General features: G+C 48.4%; 1 protein-coding gene across 2 annotated transcripts in view; it reads left to right on the top strand.

Moving 5' to 3' along the window:
• The window catches only part of FBXO42 (F-box protein 42), a 278,393-nt gene that overhangs the window by 94,484 nt on the left and 160,393 nt on the right, over nt 1-23,516 (top strand). For both annotated transcript variants that reach the window (XM_086921916.1, XM_086921915.1), the window contains exon 4: nt 6,868-7,002. In XM_086921916.1, coding sequence (XP_086778042.1) covers nt 6,868-7,002 — 135 coding nt within the window. The remainder of the gene's footprint in view (nt 1-6,867; nt 7,003-23,516) is intronic.

Here is a 23,516-nt window from a genome sequence, read left to right as displayed (position 1 = left end):
GTGTCGACCCCGGCCTCCTTCCCGACGTGGACACAGAGCCGGACCGGCGTAGTCCGATGCCGGATCTGGCACAGAGAGGGGTTTTTGTAACCCCTGCTCACTCTGGAGATCCCTTTTCAACTCCTGGGGCAACTATAGGATGAGGAGGAGGACTGGGAGGGGTCAGGTGACCCTTTGACAGACCAGTTAGATACTGAGCAGGACTGGAGAGAGGAACTGGGGGATGCCTGTTGTCTTGACACCTCTCCTGACCTAGACATGTTGTCTCCTCCTAACGTAGCTACGGTTTGCTTAGGGCGGCGTGAGGCTCTCAACCTCGAGCTTCCTACGGTGGCGGTCAGGACTAACCTCCTGACAGAGTTGCTTCAACCAGCTGCAAGCTCTTCGGAGCCCCTGCTGCCATTTAAGGCCCTTACAGACCGCCTTGTGGGCACGTGGTCCAGGCCCAACATGGGGGCGCCTGTGGAAAGGATGATTGCTTGACTGGATACCGTCGACTCTCTGTGCAGAACCATTTCAACTTCAGTAGCGCTTCATCACTACGCCTTCATCGGAGCGGTTCTGGACACGACGCATTTTCGGGTCTATCCTCCCGAACAGCGAATCTAGGATGTACGGACTATGATTCCGATCTTTCAGCCTCTATCCCGGGTTTCGTCAGAATGACCCTGAGGCTGCTGGGCCTCATGGCCTCCAGAGGCCTCTGGTCTCCGGCGGAGTCCGGACTTCACATCAACCTTCTGGAGCTCCGGGCGATTCATCTTGCACTGAAAGCATTCCTTCCCTCTGTCTGGGGAAGAGTAGTGCAGGTGTTCACGGACAACACACCGCCATGTGGTTCTGCAACAAACAGGGCGGTTGGGGTCGTGGACCCTCTGTCAGGAGGCCCTTTGCCTCAGGACATGGCTGGAAGATCAGGGCATTTCCCTGGTGGTTCGACACTTGGCAAGGCAGGTTCCCTGAACGCCAGGGCGGACTAACTCCGCCGCAGGTGCATGATAGATCACAAATGGCATCTTCAGTCGGAGGTGGTGCAAGGTCTCTTTTGACAGTGGGGAGAACCTTGGTTAGATTTATTCACCATCAAAGAGAACACGCAATGTCAGCAATTCTGTGCGTTGGAATTTCCAAGGCGGCACTCGCTCTGCGTCACTTTTTGTCGCGAGTGGAGTTGTGCGTCTGTTGTATGCCTTTCCGCCTATTCCACTTCTGCCCAGAGTGCTGAAGTAGATCAGGCACGACCGGGCCAAAGTCATTCTTGTAGCTCCAGATTGGGCACGAAGAGTCTGGTATCCCGAGCTGCTCAAAATAGCCATAGATCCTCCGATAAGACTGCCTCTTCGGGAGGATCTTGTCGCAGCAGCAGGGGACAGTGGTCCACCCGAACCTATCTAGTGTCTCCACCTCCTTGCGTGGAGATTCAGCGGTAGCAGTTGACGTCATTCGACTTACCTCCCGAAGTCGGTGACGTAATCTTGGCAGCCAGGCGTCCCTCCACAAAAACGGTATATGCTTGTAGGTGGAACACATTTGTGGCATGGTGCACAGCAAAAGTTGTGGATCTCTTTTCTGCCCCTCTTTCTGAGGTTCTCTTATTCCTTCTTTCTTTAGCCCAGCAGGGCTCTGCTTTGGGCACTATCAAGGGCTATCTCACAGCCATCTCTGCCTTCCTTCGGTTGCCAGATCAGCCTTCTCTTTTCAAGTCCCCGTTTGTTAACCGTTTCCTAAAAGGCTTAACGCATCTTTTTCCTCCAATCCCCTTCATTATGCCTCATTTGACCTTGAACCATGTACGAACTAATTTAATGTGTTCCCTTTGAGGCGCTTCATAACTGTCCCTTACGTCTCTTGACTCTTAAGACCAGTTCCGGGTGGATGATAAACTTTTTTTTGGTTATGTGGGCGCAAAGCATGGTCAGGCTGTACACAAACGCACCATTTCTCGATGGTTCATGTTGTGTATTAAGGCTTGTTACTCTCTGGCTAAAAAGGAGCCTCCAGTGGGCTACGCGCTCACTCCACCAGGGCGACGGCAGCCACTACTGCCTTGGGAAGGGTAGTGCCTCTGAATGACATCTGTCAGGCAGCCACGTGGGCATCGCTGGACATGTTCACCAGACACTACTGCCTGGACAGCCAAGACAGAGAGACTGCTTCTTTGTCTGTTCTGTTCTCCAGGATTTTCTGGTGTGATCTTGGTTCTCAGACCCACCACCGGGGTTGGTATTGCTGGGGTATCTATTCTAAGGTAGGCAATCTAGAACTAACGCGTTGCTTTCAGATGCACTGTTATGATTCTATCTAGGACCCTAATTCGATATTCCCGATTTATGCCCTCATGTGGTTATAACAAAGAATATCCTTATAAAGGCATAAGAATCATATCCATATTTAGTAATAGCCAATGCAGTCCAAATACGGCAAGGCTACTCCCATAGACTCCTAGAAAGTACAACGCGTTCTTTAAACAAACCAAGCCTCCAGCAGCCTGGGAAAACCCCTGCTTTTGTTAGGATTTGCACAAGAACTCCTGGAGTCCAGAAAGAACTGTTAGTTCTTAGTGACGTCTTATGTCCAACCTTACATCCAACCTTTCAGTTATAAATATACCAACCTTGCCTTAAGCAAACACACAGTGGTTTGGAGCAGAGCGGCTATCTACTTGTCCGAAGCCCAGCTGATGCGAGAGCCGAAGGAAGTCGACCCTCCCATTTGACGCACTGAGAGAGACGCTGTCATTTCTCCTGCCGAGAAACTCCAGCTCCGGTGTTTCCAGTCACCCTTGCGGGTTGCTGGGATATCGAGTCCTGAGAGAGAGATACAAGGCCTCCTTCATTCTAGAACCAAGGTACGGAGCTGACTAAACCCTTAAGAGAATTCTTGATTCAGATTCTTGGCAAAAACCCACTTAACTTAAAACTGCAACTTACTTACTCCTTCCCACGTATTAGGCTTAGGTCAGGTACACCGGGGTAGGCGCATCTTGGAAGCACCAGTTGAGTACGTTAGTCAATTTTTTTAATGTATGTAAATATTTCATCAGTTTTAAAGTATCGTATGACTTAAGAAACCATTTCAATGCTTTTACAGTATTTCATGATACTACTTTTACTGTATGCACTTTACTTCATAATAAGTATTGCAATTGTGGCAACTCACTTCTCTTGCATGAGAAAGACTGCTCAATAAAATAACACCTTTTATTGAATACGCCCGTCTCTCTATTTCTCTGCACTCTGGTGAAACTAAGCATGCACGATTGACTGAGTGAAATAGCTGTCTATTGTTTTCACACTAATCTAGAGACAGACTCTTTATTCTGAGGGAGCAAAGTTGTCATGTTTATGCGGTTGTCAGAAACTAATCCCTTTTTGTCTAATCAGGAAAGTTAACTCATTCCTGTTCATTCGAGAAAGTTTCTAGTGACCTCTGAGCTAGCTGGCAAAACTAAGTCTAATATAGTCAGTAGAGACCTAGATGACCTCAGTCCTACGTCTACACTGCTGTTTATATTATTCCAATGCGCAGAGCCTATTGGGAATATAGGAACTACACTACAGCACAAGTTAGTTACCTTCGGTAACCATATATTGTAGGAAACCTTAGTTAGTTGTAGATTCTTTACCGCCTCACCCATCCTCCCTGTTATGCGAATTGATTTCTAGGGTTAAGGACATCCTTTCAGGGCCCTAGTTTTGTGCACCTATGGTCAGTGTCTAGCATGGCTCTGCCTTTTTGGCGTGGAAAGTAGTGTACAGAAATGAGGTCCGCACGTGAGGGCGGCATCTAAGCTGCTGCGACGTCATCTTGACGACCACGTTGACTGACGCGGAGCTGACCAACGCCACCTTTATGCCACCCTCCATGTGCGTGTCCCTGGTTAGCCGAGTTCCCCCAACTTCAAGATGGCGTGGACTGAGTTGTGCTTCACTGCGCCTTCCCCACCTGAGGGGTGGAGTTGTCAGAGGTGGACACACCTCTAACTCACGTGTTTTTAATGCTGGCTCTCCCACCCTAAGTGGGGGTCCGAACCAGTGGGGACCAGTTGCTGAAAGCAGCAAGTGGCCTGGGGTAGCTCAAAGGGCGGCAAGCCTTTGAAGCTTCCCCTTCGTGAACCATGCCCATCCTGGGGGAGGAGACTTGGCACCTCGTCCCAGGATGCGCATTGTTTCAGGCCCCAGAGAGCAGCAGGCTCTCGACCCAGGGGTACAGAAACATGTCTGGTTGTGGCAGCTGAAAGCAGCCACTCAGCCTGGACACTAGTGGTCTAAGATGCCCTCTGTGTGCATTTTTCATTCCACACTGGCATCGAGTGGGTTTAATTTGCTGAGAAGTTTGATACCAAACTTCTCAGTTTTCAGTATAGCCAGTATGGTTCAAACTCCCAGCACCATATACTCTTAATGACAGCACTGCACTTAACAATGTCTAAGAATGGACTTAGACATTGTGGGGGTACAGGGCTCATGCACCTGTACCCTCGCCACTGGTATAGTGCAACCAGCTAGAGGGGTGGCTGATCTATGCCAGGGCATTGGGTTGTAGGCATGGCACACAGGGATGTGTGCCATGTCGACTCTTCACAAAACACGCAGCCTGCAAACGCAGTGTGAGTGTAATGGTACAGGACCTGTAAGGGTGCCACAATAAGTGCTGCACCCCTTTAGGGCCTTTTCTGGTCACAGTGCCCTGTGACCACCATTTACCAGGGGCTGACCTGTGGCCAGAGATGCCAGTTGGATTTAGGCTTAAATGCAGTTTTAGGTACCTGATTAGCAGGAGCCTAGGGCAGACTCAGTCAAAGTGGGGGCAACCATGCAGAAAGAGTGCTGAAGAAGATCAAGCGTGACCAGGCCCAAGTCCTTGTGGCTCTGGAGTGGGCAAGAAGAGTCTGGTACCCGAGCTCTTGAGCATGCCCATCAATCCTCCAATCAGACTGCCTCTAAGGGAGGATCTTCTGTCGCAGCAGCAGGGCATGGTCCTCCACCCAAACCTGTCAAGTCTCCACCTCCATGCGTGGAGATTCAGCGGCGATAGTTGACAGCATTCGACCTTCCTCCCGAAGTCTGTAATGTCATCTTGGCAGCCAGGCCTCCCTCCACTAAACTGGTATATGCCTGTAGATGGAATACATTTGTGGCATGATGCACAGGAAATGCTGTGGATCCCCTTTCTGCCCCCCTTTTAGAGGTTCTCCTCTTCATTCTTTCTTTGACCCAGCAGGGCTCTGCTCAGGGCACTCCTAAAGGCGATCTTTCGGTCGTTCTTCTCCTTCCTGATCAGCCTTCTCTTTTCAAGTCTCCTATTGTTAATAGATTTCTATAGGGCATTACTTCTCTCTTTCGTAATGCCCCAGTGGGACTTGACTTTTGTCCTCACTTATCTTATATGTGCTCCCTTCGAGCCACTACATAATTGTCCCCTTTGTCTCCTTACTTTGAAGACCGCTTTCTTGCTTGCCATCACCTCTGCTTGCAGGGTGAGTGATCTTCAAGCCTCATCATCCAGACCTCCCTTTCCTGCTGTCCATCCAGACAAAGTAGTCCTCTGTACTAGGCCCTCTTTTCTGCCCAAAGTGGTTACGTTTTTCCACATAGGTCAGACCATCGCATTGCTCACCTTCATCCTGCCTCTACACCCTTCCAAAGAGGAGGAGTGACTCCACCGTCTGGACTCAAAACATGAGCTGTCTTTCTACCTTGACTGCACTAAAGATTTCCGGGTGGACGAACAACTCTTCGTGGGTTATGTGGGCACCTAGAAAGGTTGGGCAGTGCACAAACATCCCATCTCTCGATGGGTTGTCCTAAGCAATACGATCTTTTATTCTTTGGCTAAAAAGAAACCTCCAGGTGCACTGCTCGCCTACTCTACCAGGGCGATGGCAGCTACTACTGCTTTGGGACGTGGAGTTCCGCTGGTTGACATTTACCAGGCAGCCACGTGGGCATCCCTGCACGTGTTTACTAAGCATTACTGCTTGGACAGCCAAGTCCGGTGAGAAGTGTTTTTCAGCTGTTCTGTTATCCAGGACTTCCTGGTGTGAACTTCGTTCCTTGACCCACCTCTGGGGTTGGTATTGCTGGGGTGTCTATTCTAAGGTAAGGAAGTGTTCTTTTGCTTTCAGCCAAAGTTCATCCCTCGCTCTTTTTTTTTTTTTTTTTTAGAAGAGGGCCTAGTGGCATTGCTAATATTAAATGTTGCCTAAAGCAGAACAAAACATGCATTGAGATTAGTTGCCAACTGCATACCTTTTTGCCTTTGTTAAGGCTTGTTACATTTTGACACTAGCACTGCTTGGCCGGTGTCGCCTTCACTCATTTAGAACAGGTAGATCATAAGCAACAACAATACAAGATTCTAAACATCTGTACCAGGGGCAATAGAGGTGCATCCTTCATTGTCCTACAGAACCTACGCTCGGGCAGCAGAGTATGCAGTCCCAGCTATCCATTGTAGTGCCCAGCTCTTAGGTGGGAGGGTTAATGGGTAAGCTCATTCTCCATGTCAGGTAGCAGTGTTATGCTATCAGTTTATATCGGAACGTCTGTGAGCGTGATTCATAGCCCATAGTTGCTTGCTTTTGCCTGTTGAGGCAGTGGCCTCTCCTGAGTAAGCAGGTTTACCATTAGTAGTGGCACACTTCAATAGCCAGACCTTCTAGTGTTCGGTTCTCGTCCCTAGAGTGATTTTAGTAATAAGGGGGTTAATCCTGCACTCGTTAAATCTATTGCCTCCCTGATATCTTTATTTTTAGTTCAGAAAGTAACTAATACTGAAAATTGCATTTTAATTGTTGCCTTTTTTTTTGTCTCGAATTTCAAGCCCAGTAATGATTTTGAACCTGGTTATCCTTTCTCTTCTCAGGTGCGTGTTATTATGATGCCAACCAGTCGATGTACGTGTTTGGGGGCTGCACGCAGAGCAGCTGCAATGCTGCCTTTAATGACCTCTGGAGACTAGATCTGAACAGTAAGGAGTGGATCCGGCCGTTAGCCTCGGGTAAGGGGCATCATTGTTTTTCCATCTGTGTCAATTATCCCGTTATACCCTGACTTTGTTGTCCAGCCATTTAAATCTGCTCAAATTTTAAGTAATGTGCATTCTCATAAACTTGCAGCGTTTCTTGGACAGTTATGCTTCTGGTTTCTTACACTAAGCTGTTTGTTTTGATAGGGTCTGGATGTTGGGATAGTTGAGATAGTTGGGTTGGAAAACAGGGGTTAGAACCGATCTACAAACGTGTATGTAGCCATCAGAGCATCTCATCTGTTTTTTATAGTTCTGGACCAATAGACAATTTAGCTATTTATAAGAGAATATACAGTACATGCTTTGGGTCGCTTGCTATTGCTTAGATAGCTTTCTCGTCTATCTTACATCATTACTCATTTGATCTTTCCCTCTTCTTTAATGTCCAGTCCTTTAAGCATAGTTTTTAGGTCTCGACCACAGCGTTGCTTTAGCAATGCTTGTTTGTCGAGATTATAGTAAGGCTTTCAAAAGTCTACCTAAACTGCGGATCTGGTACAGTTCATGTGAGCACAACCATGCAAATTTTGTGCGCGCACTTTCAGTTCACCAGGCTGCACACCCCCTCACCCCTCTTTGCTATAAATGCCCAGAGTATTTGCTCTCTCGCGCGCCCATTCTCACCCCCTCTGAATTCAAAGCCAAACACTGAATAGAACATACAAGCTCCTGCCTGCCTTGACGGGGACTCGTCTCCTAAGAAACCCCAGTCTTAACAGAGCGCCTCTAACAATGCCTGGCAGCACAGACTGCGACGCCAAGAAACAATCACATTCGACAAACGCACCACATTACGAGGCAGGGCCAGCCAGTGTCTGAGCTCTGCACCAATTGCAATAACAGAGGGTGATTCTGTCTACACATCTCAAACACATATCTTCCAGACGTAGAAGCAAATCCACATAAAAATAAACAGCAGCAGGATAAGCTTCCTAAAAATCCAATAACTGTGTGACAGTCTGGGAAGCACAGAACACTCCAACATCATTCGAGGGACTACTTAGTTATAAATGACATTTAAATGAGAACAGCTCAAGGGACATATTTACAATACATGATGTTTTTCATGATATTAGGACTTCGCATCTTGGGCTTGTGACAACACCAGACCTGTTGACAGCTCTCACAAACGCAGTGCCTCAGCATTTGCTTGGTCTGGTGACTTAGTGGACTAATGCGTCCACTGTAGCGGCTGCTGTTCGACCTCCGGGTCACAGGTTCAAATGCCAGTGGGTCCACTCAGCATTTCATCCTTCTGAGGTCAAAAAAAGAGTACCACTGAGCTGGGTAACAAACATCTGTTATCCAGCACCAAGATACCCTTGGGTGAACACGTGCTTACAAATACACGTTATGTGGGCGATCAAAGCAATATTCATTAAAACAAACGGCAGTGATGAAGGCGTGCACAACACATTGAGAGTTGCCTCACTTATAAGAACTTTAGCTATAGTTTGCCATGTAAGCTGATGGTGACCCAAGAAACTTACTAGGGGCTGTATTGATAGAATTCACATGCCATCCATACTGGTTGGCATTTTCTAATACTGCTTGGTCTGCAGAACCGCAAGATCTGGATTTATAACATAACAGTGGTTAGCATTGACTTGAATAATAAGAATATATTTCTACCCAAACTAGGGTTTTTAGGTCTCGTCTAAGGCATTGCTTTAGCAGTGCTTGTTTGGCGAGACTATAGCAAGGCTTTCAAAAGTCTACCCAAACTGCCGATTGGGTACAGTGCATGTGAGCACAACCATGCGCATTTCGTGCGTGCGCTTTCTGCTCACCAGGCTGCACACCCCCTCACCCCTCGCTCGCCAATTTCCCTCTCACCCTTCCTTTGATCTCGCCGTGAGTTCTTGCTGGCTAATGGCCCTCCCCCAGCACAGAGCGCGCATCGCTTGTTTTCAAACTTTTGAGGCGTGTGCGCTTGTATTCACTTGTTTTGGCCACAAGAGGGCTGTGATAATACACGATACTCCACTGCAGGACTAATCTGGGCCAGTGAAAACAGACTTAGTTACCCAGCCATACCTCCTGCAGAGCATGCTTTCCGGATTTTCGTAGCTTGTTTACAGAACCCTGCACTTTTGGGAGTGCAACTTTGTCTGCAACCAGACATCAAGTCCGTTCTTACATTCAATCAACTTCTCCAAGGTAAGTAGAATAATTGTGTTTAATTCTTTCAACTTTTACATTTGCGTTCAGTTGCAGTAAAATGACGTTAATCTATTGCCAGTGTTTTTCACTCTTTCTCTCCGTCTTCCCATGTGTTCTCGTTCCTTCATTCACTCTATCTCTCTTTCCCTATCTCTCTTTGCTGGTTCCCACTCCCTTGGCAAACAAAGCTGTGCCATAAAATATAGTGCACTTTCATTTCGTGGTGTGAGGAATCTGTATGCAGAACCCACGAGCTAAACCAAGCACTCCATATAGGCGGTTGTAGGAAGGTGGATACCGGACTATGGTTACCCCAGATTTTTTGCCTAGTGTTTAGCTGGTTTTCGACTTAGTTGGCCTGGGATCCTGCTAATCGGGGTCCCAGGCTAACTGCTCTCTCCTTAAAATGGACTCCATGTACCCTAGGTGCGTAACTAATTGGTATTGGATCACCTTATCAGCCCCTGTACAGTGTACTATAGGTACCCAGGCATAGGTGCATCACATGCCTACCAGGGGCTGCAGCATATTTTTTACCACCCCTGGCTGGCAATCCAAACTGACACAACTGGCTGATCACTCCACTGGGGCAAGGTAGTGTAATCACCCCTTGCTTAGATATAGTATATGTATATCTAAACCTATATCTGGACACATATATGCCTATCAGTCACTCCTATGGCAGGCCTTAACAATCCTGGAGGCAGAATGTTTGGTTTTAAGTGAGATGGTGCTCTAGCATGAGCTGAGCCCGTCTGCAGCTTTCGGAACCATGTCCTTATAGCTGTTCGGGGATATTGCCATACCATATACTCTTAAGTGCATTATGAACCTCATGGTTAAATGCTATCTATGGTTTGGCTTTATCAAAACATGTCGTGTAAGGTGTCCTACACTTTGGAATACTACCCCCTCGCCAGTTCTGGCGACGGGGGTAGCATTCCACCCTTCTAGAGGGAGAAGACATGTTAGTTTCCTTAAACGCGGTTAAATCTAACCGGAGCCTCAGCATCACAAAATGGATGCTGCTGCCACAGACACGAGTCTGGCCTCCTGCTGCTGACCGAAACTCCGGCAGGGAAGGCTTGGACAAATGGTATCCTGTCACAGGGAGGTGTTACACCACCCCAGACAGGAGATAGTGTATTGGGGCAGGGAGTTCTGAATGAAACTAGACACTTCCTGGGCCACACAAGGTGTCCCATGCAAAATCCAGTCAAATCGGTTCTGGGGCACTCCAGCCCCAGCTCTGGCGCGAAACTGGACAAAGGGAAAGGGGTGTAACCACCCTATTCCCTGGTCCTACCCATAGGAGGGACCTAGCAGGATATCCAGCCCCTTGATTTGGAATAAAGGTAGGAGCTGAGCCCAGGAGCATTAGATTATCCGGACTGAAACTTTGATACAGAACTCTGGACCCTTCGACATCCCACTCGACGTGGAAGACTGAAGAATCTCCCTTGTGGTCAAGGAGTGACCACCCTGTGCAAACAGGCACCATCCAGCGCCCAACGGTTTGCTTTGTTGCAGTTCCCGCCGGAACTCGAGCGACGGAGATCGACAAGACCCAGCTTCCCTGGCTTCTAACAGCCCGATCCACAGTCCCAGCGAATCTGAGACCCGTGGAGGCGACGTGAAGCGTGGGGCCGGCCATCTTGAAAAGACTACGAAGTGCTGACCGTGCAGCTCCCGAGGCTCCCTCGAAGCTGTGCATTGGAGTTTGAGAAGCCCCAGCCCCGAGCAGCTTGTGCACCGAAGATCTCCCCTCCACACTCAGAGTGTTGCGTGGGGCCCTTTTGCATTTCTCCTGCTCGACGCGTTGTCCGGTCACTTGCCCGTCGGTTAGTGGCCTCTGTGACGACGAACCTTCGACTTTACACCGCTGGTCTGGTTGCTCCAGACTGGCCCTTGCTCCCCTGAAAAGGAGCAGCCCATCAGACCTTGCTGATCTGATCCTGAAGCCATCTCAGATTCCTGCGTGGGTTGCATTTGCCAAGGTCTGTTGACTCCGATTCGAGAACCAACACCGCCGACAGCGAGAGCCTTCGTGGGACAGTCTGTGTCTACCTCCTGGTCGTGGTCAAGACTTCCTGGTCCACGTGCCCGTTGGCTAGTGGCACCTAGGACTACGAAACTACGCTGCTGGTCTACTTTCTCCAGACTGGCCCTCGCTCCCCTTAAAAGGAGCCATCGCTCAGACCTTGCTGGTCCGAGTAAGAAGTGATCTTCAAATCCTGCGTGGGTTGCCTTTGCAAAGGCCTGTTGACTCCGATCCGGAAGCAGACACCGCCGACAGCGAGAGCCTTCATGGGACAGCTCGTGATCCACTCCTGGACATCCTCAATGCCCCAGAGTCCACGTGGCAGCGGAGACAATCTTCACGACAACCACCTGATTGCGCCAGACATCGCCTGGTTCCTTCCTGGTTCCATCCTGGTCACTGGCTATTGAACCAGATTCTGTCCCCTCTGCTTTCAGGCACTCTACATCTTCGATCCACCCTTGGATCCAACCGGACTCTTCTCTCCTGGCCGCCTGCAGCATCTTCATCTCCAGGCTCCATAGATCTCCACGACGAAACCCGACACACTTTGGCACCTATGCACCCGCTTCCTGTGGGTGAGGTAACGATTTAACACCGGTGCTCCTGTAGTGGTTTAAACCTCTAGTGTCCTAGTTTAAAGTGGTTTAATTCTATTCCAGTCGGAAGACTTCCAAAACAGTAACTTAATAACTTTTATGCGCCATTGACTTTGCATTGGTGCATGCGTGTGCTTTAGGCACTTCACCCGTTCCCGCGGGCCTCTCCCGACTTCATCACTGCTAGTCCCGAGTAGCCCCAGCGATTCACAACGCCCTAGGCCTTACCATTGTTCGAGAGGTGGTGCTTATACCACTATTTTAGTATATGGTTTGGGTGGCCACCGGGCCTATCCAAAATTGTGCAGAGTACAGAGGATTATTCTAGTAATAAATGCATATATTTTTATAATATATAACTTGTGTGGTGTCCTTTCATTTGATATTACAGCATTGCATATGGTAAAACAGCTGGCTTCACATGCCCTCTTGAGTTAAGCCTAAGACTGCTTAGTCCACGCTACCCCTAGGATAGCTTGTCTAGAAGGTTGACTTTACAACCACCACCATAAGGGTTGTTTGGACTGATACAAGGTGCTAACTAGAATAGTGAACATCATACATCAGGCCAACTTCTCACAGCGGTGATATACAAATATAATAATAGTGGCAATACCATCAAATGCCTGATTTGTGATTTGAGCAATTGTAAAATGTCCTGCACCGGTTACATGATATCATTATATTTGTTTATTTGTTTGGCTCAACACCAGTGCACATAAAAAGGAAGTGAAAATTACATTCAACTAAATGCACTTAAAAATAAGTACATGTGTTATCAAGGTGACTACAAGATGGATTCACCTACTTAATTTTTAACAAAACAATTTTGTCTATGGGGTTGGTCTATGCCAAGTACAGCAGACAGAGATTATCTTACAAAAATACACAAACTGTAGTTGCATGTGTTTAGATCAGGCAGACCTATCTTCAAATGCCTAAAAAATGGATTAATTATCACACTCATACATGGCCTATGGATGTTTGCTATAGTACAAAGTCATATGACCATTTCACTGGCTGAGATGAGTTCACATTGTGAGGGGTATTTTTTCTTTGTTTTATGTGGAAAGATGACTTTGTTTCTCGAGCTCTCAAAGCATTTTCAGCAATAGAGGCATTCCACATGCACTTCTGGTGCCAGGAGGGCTAGGGTGACAAGTCTACCAAATGTGAGACACCTGTCTGGCAGTATAGTGGAGCAGATTTGTTCATGTCACTTGCTATTCTGCAGTACCTACTGTCATAATCCAGGTGAACCTTTGAAAGAGCAGCGTAGATGAAACAGCCTAGTAACATATCAGGAACGCACACATATATAAAAAAATTCAGTGGGGCTTGGACATATACAATCGCACCCGATTTTCACCTTTGCCTGGTTAATTGGGGTTAGCAAGTCAGTCACATGTTAGCCATAGTTCTGACAGGCTGGTAGCTTAGAGTAAATCACATGTCAAATACGCTTTTTAACATTTTTAGGCTATAAATGTTTCTACCCTCTGTGTATCTCTCTCCTCTGCTCTCTTTAGTGCCTGAAAGCCTTCACTTGCCGTTAATACCTACTGTCACTGCTGTCTCTATCTAGATTGTAAATGTCTTTGCTGCTACTCTATCACTGGACTGTCTTTGCTACCGCTCTATAATGCCTGACTCTCACTACTAAAGCATCTTTGCTCCCCTGTTTAACCTCTGACTGCTTCTTCAGTTAGCCTTTTGCTCTGTCTCACGTGTCTCTGCTGACCGTCTCTAGCCCTTACTATCTCTAGCCCCAACTCTTTGCTCTGCAGGTCTTAATGGAAACTGGTAGTCGTGGGATAATAACCCTGCTTATTTATGTTGTGGCTTGTTTTTTTTTGGGCCGAAGCCTTGTAACCCTTGACATCCCTTCATGCCCCACAGTGTTACCGTCCCTATTTTTAGTCCCGTTCTATCCTACAGTCTGTTTGCTTCCTCCACAGTTTGTTGACCAATGTTAAGAAGCAGTGCCTAGGCCCTGCTCGCCCATGTATCTTAACTCTGTGTGACCTTGAAGTGATAGCAGTTATTAATTATCGGGCATACAGGATCAGAAGGGCGTAGCCTGGGTGAGCTACCCTCCCCTCTGCTGGTCATTGAGACTACCAGAAGCCATTGCAGACTGCAGGGATCTTTATTTGGTGCTCAATTTATAGAATTGGTCTTTCAGTAAGCTCAAGCTGTTTGTTGCTAAGACGTATTATGGGTTTACTGAGACCTTCAAGTGGGCTTCAAGCCCGTCCATTGCTTACCATTAGTTGGCTTTTTTTGTCCCTCATTTGGTTGCTGCTTCTTGAGTGACTTAGTTTCCTCTTATTGTGACAGTCCCTCCCTTGAAGATAGCCGGATTGCCATCCTTTGGTTTGGAGGATTTATATTCAACTGGTCACATTTAGGGAACTATTTTTGTTGTTGCAACTTTTGTGTGGGCGCTCGGCAGGACTACTTGTGTTTTCCAGCTCTCTATTGTGTGCTTCTCCCTCACCATCCACAGTATCCATACACATTATTTTATTTATTTATTTATTGTAAGAGTTTTATATAGCGCTGGCTAGACCCAGAGGTATCAGAGCGCTTTACATGAGGTTCCACAACAATTACAAGACTACATCAGTTCCAATTTACATCAGTAAACAATTACAAGAGCATAGAAAACGAGATAAGTGAAGTGTAGAGGGGAAGGGAGGAAGGGTAAAGGGGTGGGAGGTTGATACGGCAGAAAGACAAAGGAAAGTCTGCCCAAAGTCTGGCTGGGTAGGTGACGGTCGAGGGGGAAGTCCCAAAACCCATCTCCTCTATAGCTATCAGGTAGCTCCACCGGGCTTTGGCCAAATAGCTAGGTCTCAATGGGAAACATTTAATGAAAATGGAGGGCAAAATAAATGGAGCGGAGAGGACAGGGAAGGTGAGAAAGGGAGGATAGGGGGAAGAGACAACCAGGCGAGACGAAATGAAATCTGTCTAAAGGCCGACTGGGTAGGTGACGACCACACCACTGTGCCGTCTGTGGTGTTGCTCTTTCTCCGTTCCCCCACATCACCTCCCCACTTGCTCCTCACTCATGTCCTGCTGTTCCTGTTGGTAACGTGAAGCTTGTCCTCCTTTTCCCCGGCTTGGCTTTTTCAAAATTTAATCTAGCCACCCACTGCCCATTGCTTCCACCACTTGCTGTATTTTATTATTTTTTGGTTTTTTTAGAGGGCTCACCAGCTTACATTTGCTGCTAAGCTCCTCTGCATTCAGAGATGTGCTTATACGGAAGTGAAAAATATGAATTTTATTTACAGCTTCGAGTGGTGTCTTTAAAACCCAAATACGAGTGTTCTCAGATTTTTATGCAGTGACTTGAATGGGGATAACCATATATTCCTGCTCTTTGAGTGACCGTGACTGTCTTGGTTGTAAAGTTCAGTCTGGTTTTTAGAACCACCAAATGGGAAAATAGACACCACTGAAATACCTGAAAAAATAGAATTCCGCCTAAGTGGGAATTTGGAAAGTTGAACCGCAGTGTGTTCGCAAGTACAGTAATGGAGAGCAGTTTTTTAGGTCTCTGACTGTAGGCTGCGCTTGCGCAGTCTCGCTCCGAGTTTTAATGTTTTTTAGTATGGGGGCTTGAACCCGCCCCTCTTCTCCATTGGCTGGCTTCCTAAACCGAGGCCAGCCATTGGAGGAGAGGTGCGTCACTCCCTTCAAGCCCCGTCTTTTTCGGATTCGGGGGCGTGCTTTTTGCAGTTTTTAAACTCCGTGACGTCATCCGTCACTCAACAGCAAAAACCACGCCCCCGAATGTGAAAATGTCGGCGCTTTTCTGACATTTCTGCCAGACTGCCGCCGGAATAAGTCGAGAAGCTGCAGAGTCCTCCGGTGAGTGCTTGCTGTCCTGCCCCCTCGTTGCTCGTGCTTGCTGTCCTGCCCCCCCCCTCGTTGCTCGTGCTTGCTGTCTTGCCCCTCGTTGCTTGTGCTTGCTGTCTTGCCCCTCGTTGCTTGTGCTTGCTGTCCTGCCCCTCGTTGCTTGTGCTTGCTGTCCTGCCCCATCGTTGCTTGTGCTTGCTGTCCTGCCCCCATCGTTGCTTGTGCTTGCTGTCCTGCCCCCATCGTTGCTTGTGCTTGCTGTCCTGCCCCCTCGTTGCTTGTGCTTGCTGTCCTGCCTCCCCTCGTTGCTTGTGCTTGCTGTCCTCCTCCCCCCCCCCCCTCGTTGCTTGTGCTTGCTGTCCTGCCCCCCTCGTTGCTTGTGCTTGCTCTCTTGCTCCCCCTCGTTGCTTGTGCTTGCTCTCCTGCCCCCTCGTTGCTTGTGCTTGCTGTCTTGCCCCCCTTGTTGCTTGTGCTTGCTGTCTTGCCCCCCTCGTTGCTTGTGCTTGCTGTCCTGCCCCCCCTTGTTGCTTGTCCTTGCTGTCCTGCCCCCCTCGTTGCTTATGCTTGCTGTCCTGCCCCCACTCGTTGCTTGTGATTGCGCTCCTGTCCCCACTCGTTGCTTGCTCCCCTGCCCCCGTTGCTCGTGCTTGCTCCCCTGCCCCCCGTTGCTCGTGCTTGCTCCCCTGCCCCCTATTGCTCGTGCTTGCTGTCCTGCCTCCCCTCGTTGCTTGTGCTTGCTGTCCTCCCCCCCCCCTCGTTGCTTGTGCTTGCTGTCCTGCCCCCCTCGTTGCTTGTGCTTGCTCTCTTGCCCCCCCTCGTTGCTTGTGCTTGCTCTCCTGCCCCCCTTGTTGCTTGTGCTTGCTGTCTTGCCCCCCTCGTTGCTTGTGCTTGCTGTCCTGCCCCCCCTTGTTGCTTGTCCTTGCTGTCCTGCCCCCCTCGTTGCTTATGCTTGCTCTCCTGCCCCCCACTCGTTGCTTGTGATTGCGCTCCTGTCCCCACTCGTTGCTTGCTCCCCTGCCCCCGTTGCTCGTGCTTGCTCCCCTGCCCCCGTTGCTCGTGCTTGCTCCCCTGCCCCCTGTTGCTCGTGCTTGCTCCCCTGCCCCCCGTTGCTCGTGCTTGCTCCCCTGCCCCCCGTTGCTCGTGCTTGCTCCCCTGCCCCCCGTTGCTCGTGCTTGCTCCCCTGCCCCGTTGCTCGTGCTTGCTCCCCTGCCCCGTTGCTCGTGCTTGCTCCCCTGCCCCGTTGCTCGTGCTTGCTCCCCTGCCCCCGTTGCTCGTGCTTGCTCCCCTGCCCCCGTTGCTCGTGCTTGCTCCCCTGCCCCCGTTGCTCGTGCTTGCTCCCCTGCCCCCGTTGCTCGTGCTTGCTCCCCTGCCCCCGTTGCTCGTGCTTGCTCCCCTGCCCCCGTTGCTCGTGCTTGCTCCCCTGCCCCCGTTGCTCGTGCTTGCTCCCCTGCCCCCGTTGCTCGTGCTTGCTCCCCTGCCCCCGTTGCTCGTGCTTGCTCCCCTGCCCCCCGTTGCTCGTGCTTGCTCCCCTGCCCCCCGTTGCTCGTGCTTGCTCCCCTGCCCCCCGTTGCTTGTGCTTGCTCCCCTGCCCCCGTTGCTTGTGCTTGCTCCCCTGCCCCCCGTTGCTTGTGCTTGCTCCCCTGCCCCCCGTTGCTTGTGCTTGCTCCCCTGCCCCCCGTTGCTTGTGCTTCCTCCCCTGCCCCCCGTTGCTTGCGCTTGCTCCCCTGCCCCCCGTTGCTCGCGCTTGCTCTCCTGCCCCCCCCTCAATGCTTGTGCTGGCTCTCCTGCCCCCTCGATGCTTGTGCTAGCTCTCCTGCCCCCCTCAATGCTTGTGCTTGCTCTCCTGCCCCCTCGATGCTTGTGCTTGCTGTCTTGCCCCCTCGTTGCTTGTGCTTGCTGTCTCGCCCCCTCGTTGCTTGTGCTTGCTGTCTCGCCCCCTCGTTGCTTGTGCTTGCTGTCTCGCCCCCTCGTTGCTTGTGCTTGCTGTCTCGCCCCCTCGTTGCTTGTGCTTGCTGTCTCGCCCCCTCGTTGCTTGTGCTTGCTGTCTCGTCCCCTCGTTACTTGTGCTTGCTGTCTCGCCCCCTCGTTGCTTGTGCTTGCTGTCCTGCCCCCTTGTTGCTTCTGCTTGCTGTCCTGCCCCCTTGTTGCTTCTGCTTGCTGTCCTGCCCCCTTGTTGCTTCTGCTTGCTGTCCTGCCCCCTTGTTGCTTCTGCTTGCTGTCCTGCCCCCTTGTTGCTTCTGCTTGCTGTCCTGCCCCCTTGTTGCTTCTGCTTGCTGTCCTGCCCCCTTGTTGCTTCTGCTTGCTGTCCTGCCCCCTTGTTGCTTCTGCTTGCTGTCCTGCCCCCTTGTTGCTTCTGCTTGCTGTCCTGCCCCCTTGTTGCTTCTGCTTGCTGTCCTGCCCCCTCGTTGCTTCTGCTTGCTGTCCTCCCCCCCCCCCGTTGTTGCTTTTGCTTGCTGTTCTTCCCCCCCCCCGTTGTTGCTTGTGCTTGCTCTCCTGCACCATCCCTCGTTGCTTGTGCTTGCTCTCCTGCCCCCCCTCGTTGCTTGTGCTTGCTCTCCTGCCCCCACCCCCCTCGTTGCTTGTGCTTGCTGTCCTGCCCCCTCGTTCGTTGTGCTTGCTCTCCTGCCCTGCTATTGGCATTGTAAATGACCATGCCATTTATTTTTTTTAAAAAAAAAAATGAATAAAAATGTCATGAGCAATGCCAATAGCTCTAACTTTAAGAATGCTGAGACCATTGCATTGTTAATGCTTGTTATTACTCTTTACAGTTGTTGAAGCGAAGTCTCTTAGCACTGTATTTACAAACTATACATTGGCATTGCAGCACTTAGAAGTGTTTTCTAAAACCAATTGTTTATTTTATTTTCAGTTTCGATTGTAGGGTGGGATGTGGATAGGTGTCTGATATGTGAAAAGATTTTGCAGCTTTGTATTGTGAGGTGAATTATTGCTGTGTCTAAGGGCGTGCGACATGATGAGGGTGTGGAAGTAGGAGAGCAAGAATAGATTATGAAAGGGAGTTGGAGGGGTTACACTCCTGAGAGAATTCTCAAGCAGAGTATCCCATGGGAAGCTGCCCTGAGGAAATGTTTAGTGTTATCGCTCACACGCACTGCTTGGAAAGCTCTTGACTCACCTGGTAGTGGCAGCTCGCGCTTTTCTGGATCGCCTTGTTTATGTACGTTTATAAACTTGTAATTCACGGTTCCCAACCTTATTGATCTTATCCTCGCAAGGTGCTTCATGGCTGATTTCAGCCCCTCTACCTCGGTCAATGTCATCCCCTGCCTAGATCAACCGAGAGAGAACTGCCAGAGTATACCTCTGCGTTGCCTATTACTCTTTCCTTTGAATTGCCCACCGGTTATCTTGCTTTGAGTTTCTAGCTGTGAGCCTTCGTGCACGACATTGTTGAAGTCTGTATTAAGCCCAAACATTTGCTGCCCAGCTTATTTTAAATTTCGCCTGGGTTTTCTACCCCTGCGGACTCAAAAGCTTGTGCAACTCGTCCAGCCCTCTGTACCCCTCGATAGTGTACTTTAGCGATTGTTTGAGGAGCTCAGGGCTAGCAGCAAACCCCTGCAACACTCTACATGTCACCAGCATTTCCTGGCGATGGACTCAGCTCGTCAGCTTATCCAGGCCAGGTTTTTCATTTGATATTTGTATGCGTGATAAACAGGAGTACAAAATGCAAAAAAAACTGGGCTGTGCTGGGTGCTTATGCCTAGTACAGTATGCCCCAGTGTATCTTTTTAGTTGTGGCGTCTAAAACACCACCCCTATACGTCTTAGAGTTTAACCAGTCATATCCCTTATTATGTGTATGTAGTTGTCTCTTATCACTAGTGTTTGCAGTGGACCTTTGTACTCTCTACCACCCCTATGTGACTCTTGGAGTATTTCCAGTCATGTCCCTCCTATGGAAGATAACTCTAATGACTAATATCCTATGTGATTCTTAGATGGTATCCATGTGTATCCCCTCCCTGTGTTTAGAGCTATAGCTGCAACGACTAGTCGCCTGTGTGACTGTTGGAATATAGCCAGGTATCCCTTCCCCCGTGTGTTTAGAGTTATAGCTGTAACGACTAGTCGCCGGTGTGACTGTTGGAATATAGCCAGGTGTATCCCTTCCCCCGTGTGAAGAGATAACCCTATTCACTAGAACAAAAAGAAACGTGTTCTTGAAATGTGTAACGTAACTGATTCTATGTAAAGTGCCTTGATAACATGTAACGGAACTGGTGCTATGTAAAGCGCTCTGATAACCTAATCGGTTCAAGTTCGCGCTATAGAAAACTCTTAAAATAAATAAATAAATAAATGAACTGTGCTCTTGCCGTTCTCGACACCTACTGAGTCTTGTTACAGCAAGTGGGAACTGTCAGTCAAGGTTGAAGCATTGGCAGGTGTTGGTGTGGTCCCAGTGCTGCAATAGTATGTAGCATTACTGGAATACATTTGCATAGCAGATCTGCTTCTGTTAATAGAACAGAGGGAGCTGCTAGTCTGGATTATGCTGATGTGTGTTAGCCCTGGTTCTGGAATATTGAGTGTTGCAGGTCATGATTGAGCTGCTTTGGCTTTACTGCATGGCTACCATTACCAGAATGGCAGGATGCTGTTTGTCAGGATTGCGGTGCAAGCCAGGGCTGTCTATGGATCCAAGTGGTTTGTGCTGTGGGTAGACATTCTTCACATTGGCGTTAGTGTTCATGTGAACTCCTAACATGGGGCAGACTTGTCCTTTTCTTCTCGGACGCTCACAACCATCGCCTGTTTTCCCTTTTTCCCAAGATAAGAAGCTGTTTATCCAGAAGCTGAAATGCTCTGGAAAGCCCGAGGCTCTGCAGTGGGCCTGGGAACCTGCTGCACAGCGCAGATAAAAAGAATGGAAACAAAGCCGGAGGGGTTAGAGGGCTCCCTGCCGCTCAGCGCACCAGCTCCTGGTATGTTCCCAGAGACTCTTGCCTCTGGGCCGCCGTGTCCAGGAAGTTTAGTACTTTCTCTCAAAGCAGAAGGGAAAGGCAATTTCTCAGAATTCACGCACCTAAAAACTGAATATTTAAAATGTGTGGTTTCACGGTAGTCCAATTGTATTGCCATCTAAGGCTACCTTCTTAAGTGTTGGTTACCAAGGGCACAGCTTAGTAAATGATGTTGGAGGCGGTGTGAGATAGAGATTTACCAACAAGCTGAACCGAGCTAAAAGAATAAAGCGGCCTGGGGCAATGGAAAGGTTTAGGAACATTGGGTTTCAGTTTTTGTGAAAAAGTAAGTAGGGCAGTCTTCTGGATTATGCTGTCCACTGTAGTCTAGCTCCTCGTTGAAATTGATGCCAGAAAGACTATGAAGAGCAGGCTAGGCTAATCCCCCTACTTCACAACAGCAAACCAGGTTTAGGATGGGCCCCAAGAGCAGGTCTAGTAGTAGGCCAGACCTATCAGCGGACTGTGCGTGGAAGAAGGAAGGATTGGGGAGAGCAGGCTAGGTAAATACTGAAAAATAGTAGAACATACTGGATTCAAGAGCTGAATGACATTGTAGTTTGGTTTGTTCTCCTGGGGTGTACAGTTGTCCATTTTTCGGTGTCAAGTTTTGAGCTACCTTTCACAATTATGTGGCATTGCCATTGTAAGTGTTTGTGAATGTAGTAGGATTATTTGAACTGTTTCACAATAGGTATATTGATTTAAATCATGGGTACTCGCAAACCTTTCCAAGGGGACCAAAATGTATAATCAATTGCATTCCGAGGGCCACATTGAGGGTTGGGGTGGTATAAGGTGGGTACAAGGGGAAGGGAAGCATGTGCACAACCGAGCTTTCACGTTGCCTCTTTCTGCCACCCAGGCCTTTACCTCATGCAAAAAGAATGAAAGACACTGCATTAACTTTTGATGTAAAACGTGAGCTACTCATCCAGTGAATTGCATTGCACAAAGTGAAGCCAGCAATACTGGGATCAATCCCGACTTCCCCACTTGACCAAATTGTATGATCCTAGGCACATTGCTTTCCTTTTCTTTATCACGTCCTATGAGAGCACCTTAAAAAACATAAGTTTAGAATGTTTGCTGTAGAAAAACCTTCTCTTGTGTATGATATAACAAACTATAATCTTTTTCCAGTTATAACAGCCTAGGCCACGGAGTGGGTGCTCCTGACAAACTACTTGCCTCTTGATTCACTAATGTCATATTTGTCAGGAGGGGGGCTGGGATGGGGGGGGGGGACGGGTGGCATGAATGTTAAAAAGTTCATGTTTGAAAATTATCACTTGTAATAAGTGCCTCTAAATGCAGTTATATAATCGGATGTACTAAAATGAAACGCTTCTACATGTTAATGAAATTCACTTTTTGATTCTGTAGAATTTCTCATATTTTTGCATGATTATTGCAAGATGTTTTTAAAAATTAGTTGGGCAGGACATACTTTGCTTCCATACCATTACTTTAGTTAAAGTTGAAATAAATGCTCGTCTGCTTTCTAAATGTTTGTACTGTGTCAACTAAACAGCAGCCCTGTGGTGGTCTTTTATCGGGGGCTGCATATAAAGGTCAGCAGAGCCGCATGCAACCCCGGCCATACTTTGAGTATCCCAGATTTAAAGGGTTTTACTTTCCAGTATAAACTGAAGGCTGTACCATTGAGGTAGTTAACACTTGGACAACTGTATGACATTGCACTTTATTGTGCATGTGGTGATAAGAATTGTCTAATGTATACTGTTATAGGGCCAGGAGTTAGTGTGGCTTGAGCTCGAAGAACTTCTGATCTAGAAAACACTGAACCCTCATAATGGCTTGGCGCTAATTGGTTGTTCCAGTGTTTTCTCCTCACCCACTGGAATGTGACAGGATATCACGATGCAATGATTTGAAGGGAGATAATAGAAAGGGTAAATGGAACCAGACTGATGCAGGAAGAGGAGGTGAGACTCTAAATCCAAGTCAACACCTCACCACCATCCTCTGCGCAGCAGTTTAGGGGCCTTAGGGTAGACGCAAAATAAACAGAGCAAGTGGGGGCAAAGGTTTAAAAAGTATACTTGTAACAAAAACATTTACCCACTAATCTATCTTAATTAGGCTACAAATGTGAGGTTTAGCATTACATGCACTGCTGTGGTGCAGGTTTATGAAACATCCAAGCTATTTTAAGATATATTTTACTGTGGCTATTGCTTTGGCAAGTATTGCAGTGCCAAGAATAATAACAAGCATTTGTAATGCAATAGGTCTCGCATTTACGTGACTTTAAGCTATTGGCATTGTAAATGACACTGCCTTTTATTTATGTTTTAAAAACGAAAATAAAACAAATTATCATTTGCATTGTCAATAGCTCAAACTTGCGTAAATGCGAGATCTATTGCATTGCAAATGCTTGTTTATAAGAGGGGCGATCAGACAAGGTGTCAGTCTGGAATCGCTGCAAACCATTTCTGCAGTTGTAAATAGGAAGAAGGGTTCTTGGCAAGTGTCGATCTGTTGTCAGTGCAGAGCCTTGACGTGAAGCTTTTAGCCAGAGCTAGCAAGTACAGTCCTGGAAGGGGGCCCTGCAAACAATGGTATAGGAGTAATCTTGTAGCTGCATTTTGGATTCTCTGTAGTCTTCAGAGTAGTAAGAGTAGGGCCCCTAAGTACAAACCTTGACTCTAGGCAAGACTTGCCAAGCTTGATGGTGGACTAGAATTCAGAAGGAAAACTAGAGGAGGGAAGATGCACTGTAGATTTTGCATGCTGCCTCTTCCGGTCTATGAGGAAGACTAACAATAGATTTGCCTAGAACACTGAAAC

Source organism: Lissotriton vulgaris, chromosome 5, assembly GCF_964263255.1.
Source record: "Lissotriton vulgaris chromosome 5, aLisVul1.2, whole genome shotgun sequence".
NCBI classification, from domain to species: Eukaryota; Metazoa; Chordata; class Amphibia; order Caudata; family Salamandridae; genus Lissotriton; species Lissotriton vulgaris.
This window is presented reverse-complemented; position numbering and strand designations above follow the sequence as displayed.